The following is a 6,982-nucleotide window of genomic DNA, read 5'->3' as shown; positions in this document are numbered from 1 at the left end:
TTTTATTTCTTTTCTAGCCTTTTGGTTTAACCATGTCGTTTGAACAGCAATTGACTTCAAAAAATTTAGCTTCCACATTGAAAGATGTAGTATAACATATGCAAAGACAATTTCAAAAATAAGATGACAAATTAACTAGGTTATTGAATGATATGCCTAAAACGTCTAAAGGGGATGGTTTTGATAATGACCTAGAAAGTGAGTCTAAAGGGTCTAGATATAATCTCCAACCCAAAATTGATACTAATTTGGGTATTATTAAGATGAAAATTCCATTTTTTTCATGGTAAGAGTGACCCTGAAGCTTATTTGGAGTGGGAAAAGAAGGTTGAAGGGTTTTTGAATGTCATAACTATAGTGAGTCTAAAAACGTTAAACTTGATGTTGTTGAATTTTGTGATTATGCTGTCATTTGGTGGGATCAATTGGTGAGTGGTCGTAGGTGTTATGGAGAACCCGAAGTTGGTTCATGGGATGAGGTTAAGCGCATTATGCATAAAAGGTTTGTGCCATCGCACTACCAAAGGGATTTGTACAACAAGTTACAAAATTTAGTACAAGGTAGTAAGAGTGTTGAGGAGTATTGGCAATCTATGGAGATAACTATGATTAGAGCCAATATAGATGAGGATAGGGAAGCCACAATGGCAAGATTTCTACATGGTTTGAATCGTGATATTGCTAACATAATTGAATTGCAGCATTATGTAGAGATGGAGGACATGTTGACATGGCCGTAAGGGTGGAAAAACAATTGAAAACTAAGAGCAAAAGTGTTGCTCCTAGCTCAAAATGGAGTAACACATGGAAAGGGAGCAACCTGCCCCCTAACAAGGGTTGTGAGGCATCAAAAGACATCAAGGCAACCCCTAAATTTGATGTTAACACTAAACCAACGATGCAAGGTGACCTCAAATCAAAGAAAGTGCAATGCTTCAAGTGTTTAGGGTATAGGCATATATCTTCCAATGTCCAAACAAACGAACCATGGCAATTCGAGGTGGTGAAGTGGTCTTTGAGAGTGATGAAGAATCCAAACCTGGTGAGGAGGATTAGCTAGACATGCCTGAGTTGGAGGATTGTGATGATGTGCAATTGGATAAGGTTAGTAATGTACTTGTAACCTTTAGAGCTCTTAATTTACAGCCTGTTGATGATGATGCTCAAAAGGAAAACATATTCCATACTACATGTAAAGTACAAAACCATGATGCTAATTGTAGTCTAATCATTGATGGGGGTAGTTGTACTAATGTAGCAAGTGCTATGATGGTTGATAAACTTAAACTTCCAACTCTTAAGCACCCTAAGCCATACACCTTGCAATGGCTTAATGATCAAAGTGGAATTAGAGTTACTAAGCAAGTACGGATTGCATTTAGTGTAAAGAAGTATCATGATGAGGTACTATGTGATATTGTTCCCATGCATGCATGTCATATGTTGCTAGGTAGACCATGGTTATACGATAGATCTATAATTCATAATGGTCGAACCAATGCTTACTCTCTTGTAATGGATGGAAAACCGTATGTTTTAGCACCATTGAGTCCTAAAGAAGTGTGTGAATTAAAAAGAGTTGTAAAGGATCGAATGGAAGCATATGAGAAAGAAAAACAAAAGTGTGAGAGTGCACATGAAAAAGAGAAGGTGCCCAAGCAACAGGGGAGTTGTGTGGAAAATAATAAGGGGCAGGAGCAAAGAGTGGTAAAAGGAGAGTTTAGTGAGGGTTTGCGCAAGAATGTGAGCAAAAGAACGAGTAAGGCGTAAGAAAAAGGGGAGGCAAGTGAGAAAAAAGCGAGTTTCTTAGTTAGAGAGCGAGACATGAGAAAGGCTTTAAGCGAAAATAGGCAAGTACTTGTACTTATGTACAAGGAAACTTTATTTAACACTAATGATCTTAACTCTTCTCTTCCTAGTATGTTTGTAAGTGTTTTGCAGGAGTTTGAAGATGTGTTTCCCGAGGAGTTACCTAGTGGGTTGTCACCACTAAAGGGGATAGAGCACCAAATTGACTTAGTGCCGAGGTCATCTATTCCAAATAGACCAGCTTATAGAGTCAATCCCGAGGAAACGAAAGAGTTGCAATGCCAAGTTGAGGAACTACTAAGTAAAGGTTATGTTAAGGAAAGTCTTAGTCCATGTGATGTTCCTGTTTTGTTAGTCCCTAAGAAAGATGGGTCTTGGCGTATGTGTGTTGATTGTCGTGCAATTAAAAAGATTACCATTAAATATCGTCATCCTATTCCTAGGTTAGATGATATGTTAGATGAATTGCATGGTAGTGTTATCTTTGCTAAAATTGATTTGAGAAGTGGCTATCACCAAATTAGAATGAATATAGGTGATGAGTGGAAAACAGCATTCAAAACTAAATTTGGTTTGTATGAGTGGTTGGTCATGCCTTTTGGCTTAACTAACGCACCAAGTACTTTTATGATCCAAAGTCAAGCAACATTACTCATGAGCCGGCTGCTCTAGTCTTAGAAACTCTTGGGTTTTCTCCATTTACTCATAAGCCTGAATTTGTTACTTGTCTTACTTGGGAGTTTACCTAAGCCCATGAAGCATGTGGTATGCAGCAAGAAAGGAAGGGACACATCAAGGCCAAGTTTTATTATGCTGTTTTATTATGCTTTGTTTTAGTTTGAATTTTATGCTTTTGTTTTAGTGTGCATTTTAATACTTTTATTTTAGTTTGTTTGTAACTTATAAATAAAAGTATTAAGAGTGAGGTGTGTGAATAGGTGAAAGAGTTCCTAAAACGGTCAGCTTTAAATGGAAGAATTAAAAGGCTGATTTAATTAAGGAAACTTTTCACATAGTGGGGGTTATGCTGTGCAAACATTTTCATTGTTGTCTTAAGGCTGTTTAAAGCCAACTTTTGGTATTCTTTTCTTATTTGTAAGTTTCTTATATATAAAAGTAATGGAATGAGAAAAGGGGACAGTTGATTATCAAAGAAAAACGTGTACTCTCTATTTTTTTGAGTTTGTCTCAATCAAAGAGTCTTTCTTGTTACTTTAAGTTTGTCTTGAGTGATAAGATTTTGGTGGAACATTGAGTAAGTCTTATGTTCTTACCTAGTATTCCAATAGTCTTGAGTTGGTCTTGGATTGTTGGTGCAAAATTTCAGTTTGTGAATTCTTGAGTGAAATTAAGGGGTTCTTTTCAATATAGTCTAAATACCTTTACAAGTTTTCTGTTGTGAGGTGTATTTGACTTAGATCATCTGGTATCAGAGCTTAGGAGAAGAAAATTTTCATGATGATACGAAAAGCGGATCAAAACGGAGGGGCAGATTTGAACTGAAGATTACTCCCTCGTCCAAATACCTTTTGAGGAGTTTTCTTTCTTCAACCAGGTTCTTTTCTTGTGAAATTTTCTGAATTTGTAAGCCTTGAGTCTCGAGGTCAATTTTTGTTTCTTTATTGGTTACTTAAAAGATTTGGCAGAATCATCTCTTGTAGTTATAATTAATTAGCAAAATAGTGAAATCATGGCTGGGGAGGAACTTGCTAGAATGTTACAGATCATCACACAAAAACTTGAGAATATGGAGAAATTTCAAGAGGAGAATGAGGAGTATAAAAAAAGGCAGGAGGTGAGGATGAATGCCATAGCTGATATGGTTTTACAAGCAACTAGAAAACTAGGTTTCCTTGAAAATGATGATAATAGTGAAACTTCTGGCCCTAGGCAGAATGATGATGATAGAGGCCTTAAGATTGATCTACCCGATTTTGATGGTGGTCATAATAGTGAGTCTTTCCTTGATTGGGTAAGGCAAATTGAAACCGTGTTTGAGTATGAAGGCTATGATGATAGGAGGAGGTTTAAACTGGCCATTTTAAAACTCAAAAGTCTTGCTGCCCTATGGTATGAAACTCTTAAGTCACAAAGAAGAAGGGAAGGGAAAGAGAAACTTGATTCGTAGGAAAGACTAAAGAAAAAAATGAGAGACAAATGGGTGAGTAAAGAATATGAGCAAGAACAGTACCTTAAGCTAACTCATCTTTCACAAGACAACATGAATGTAGAGGAGTATGTGAAAGAATTTGAGAAATTGTGTTTGATTTGTGATTTGTATAAGAAAGAAACCTTTAAAATCATAAGATTTGTAAAGGGACTTTCTAAGAGGATTGGCAGAAAGGTAGAGGTTACTCACTACTCTACTTTCAATGATGTTTGTAAATTGGCCATGAAATACGAGATGCGGGTCTACGCTTGGCGAATCCATCTGCCTAACAATCTCATAGATAGAAGGAAGTAGATCAATTTTGGTCTATACTTTACCAAAGGAAGAGGTTGGATTGCCTAAACTAACCAATACTACTCGCCATTCAAAAAAGTCCACTAAAGCTAAAAAGACCTTGACTGAAGATAGCCGAATTAGCGTGAACAAGACATACACAATAGTAAATTGAGCCCTAGAAATTATGGCTAAGTTTATAAAGAGGAGCCCCCGTGACATTCTTTACAATCCTCTAATAGATACATACCAACAAGGCTTCGTAAAGAGCCAGAGCATTAAATTAAGCTCACTCAGGATACCTCTATAATCAAGTAGCACAACATTGAGGAACAGGATTTCATCCAAAGGTCTTATGCTCCTATTGATTTTGCTTTAGACTTATAAACCACCCTGGTCTATTATTTAGTCGAATATGAAACCCCATCGTCCTGGCTTCTATTAATACGAAAAGATGTCAATAGCTTCATTCATAAAAGCTCAATGGCTTTCTTGTGGTTTTTTTCAACAGCCGCTGCTTATGAAAAAGATAAAGAAAATTATTATCTTCGTCAATGGAGGGAAGCAGAGGATCTTTAGGGAAATGAGCGGGTTGGTCTTCCACAATAAGAGGGGCCAATCTCACCTGTCACGGAGTTCATTCCAAGGTGACGAGCCTTACTTTTGCCTGTTCTCAAAAGTTTACTCAATAAGAGCTCCTCAAGATGTGCATGAACAACTTAAGGCACTAATTGGATGAAAAAGAGGGGCTTTGATCCATTGTGATTTGGTTCCTTGATGTGGAGAGATCTCTGCCATAAAACTAAAACAGAGAGCTTATAGGCCTTGTTCTGTAGATCAAAGAGCGACGTAATTCCCCATTCATCCAAAGTGGTATTTTAGTATAGAACAGAGGCATTCTGAGCCGACTACTATGACTACATGTGCATCTAGTATAGTGGCTTGGAAGCAAGCTACCTTGACCATCTTCCAAAGTTCTAAATAATCTATTGATTGCTCTATATTCAGCCACACCATAGTGACCCTCGAAGTGAGCTAAAGTAAGGAAGGTTCTAGAACAAGTCATCAAAGTAATTCTGAAATGCTTAGAAAAAGAGCAAAGAATGGGTTGTATGCCCTCTTAACATATTTATTCTCTAAGGAAAGCTACTCTCTAAGCCAAGCTTCCCTTTTCACCCAAGTGTTTGGCACCATACTAACCGACCTACCTGTTTCTAAATTTATATCGTTTGCTATCTCATATATGATTACTAATCGAACCAAAACAAAATAATTTTTTCATGGTAGGTATTTTAAATTTTTAGCAATATTAGCCCCTTGAAACGTATTATTTAAAATTTATAACCTAAATAGTTATTATAATCTAATTTAACTTATTGTTTTAATTAAGAATATATGTAGAATTAGTCAAACCATAAGTCAATTAATAAAATATATAAATGTTAATAACAATTAAAATGTTTATAAAAAATAAGTATTTTTATTATATTATATATATATATTATGAAAGTTGAAAGTCGATTAAATATTTCTTTCTATAATCTTAATAATTACATAATTTATTAATTTGTTAGTAATATATTAAGAATAAATTGTGTATATATTTAAAAAAAGAATATAGGAGGCAAGTGTATAAAAATTTAATACTTTAAAAAATTATTCATATTCTTGTTAACAAAGCGTGTATCACTAACTTACTTTTACAAAAGAATCTAATATGGATAAAAATAAAAATACAAGGATTGAATATATATAAATAAAAATACAAAGGGTAATTATCAAAAAATATAAAAATGCAGAGGCAAAACTTGTATTTTCCTTTATTTATGTACTATGTGACCATGCATACTAAATTTCATATTTTATTGCTTTCACTATTGCAGGCCATCAAATTTGAATCTATGAATTGAGGTTAAAAACCAATCATTTGCTTAAAGCATTTTTAATGGTATTTTTATATTTTTTTATTAAATTATAAATAATTAATTATCTATTTTAACTTATCTTGAAATATATGTGTATTTCAATAATATTTTTTATTTTCTAGTTAACTTTTTACTAATAAAATAAAAAAATAAATTGAGAGAATGTGACTCTTAAAAAAAGTTAAAAACAGAAAAAAAAATAATTAATATATTTGAAAGTCACTTTCTCTCTACTTAAATTTAAGGAGAGATAATTGAACGTTTAAGTTATTTCATAGAAGGAAAATAAGATAGAAAGTCGCTTCAAAAATGAAGATCTTATTATTGGCCAAAGGGTTAAGTTGGCCCTTGAACTTGGAGCTAATGAATAATTCACCTGAATATAGTTTCTAGCCAATTTCAGGCAACTTGTTAAGATCTCAATACGCTCCGATCAAAGTATTTCATTTATAAAAAGAAGTTCAATTTCACTTTGAACTACACTAAATATCAAACTCTGAAAATAGTTTTAAATTGAGTTAGAGTAAAATTATTTAATTTTACATAATTTAATCTTAATATTTAATTAAAATTAATAATTAACAGTCATGCTAATTGATAATTAATGATTATAAATTGTGATAATTTATTATATTTATAAGATTTGATTATCATTATATAAATTATAAAAATAGTAAGATTTTTTAATAATTATAATAAAAATATGTCAAATAAGTCCTGAAATATTAATTAGAATAATTTAAGAATATTAAGTCATTCATGCATATCAGTTTGAACTAATAACATCCTTACTGGATTAAGATTT

General features: G+C 33.4%; 1 protein-coding gene across 1 annotated transcript; it reads left to right on the top strand.

Annotated features, from left to right (window-relative positions):
* The first annotated feature begins 987 nt into the window (after nt 1–987).
* LOC125369574 lies at nt 988–3,249 on the top strand. The gene is made up of 4 exons (XM_048372353.1): nt 988–1,042; nt 1,451–1,707; nt 1,942–2,159; nt 3,228–3,249. Exons 1-4 carry the CDS (start codon nt 988–990, stop codon nt 3,247–3,249), a joined length of 552 nt encoding a protein of 183 aa, XP_048228310.1.
* Nucleotides 3,250–6,982: the final 3,733 nt, after the last annotated feature.

The sequence above is a fragment of the Ricinus communis genome, chromosome 3 (assembly GCF_019578655.1).
Source record: "Ricinus communis isolate WT05 ecotype wild-type chromosome 3, ASM1957865v1, whole genome shotgun sequence".
In the NCBI taxonomy this organism is placed as follows: domain Eukaryota; kingdom Viridiplantae; phylum Streptophyta; class Magnoliopsida; order Malpighiales; family Euphorbiaceae; genus Ricinus; species Ricinus communis.
This window is presented reverse-complemented; position numbering and strand designations above follow the sequence as displayed.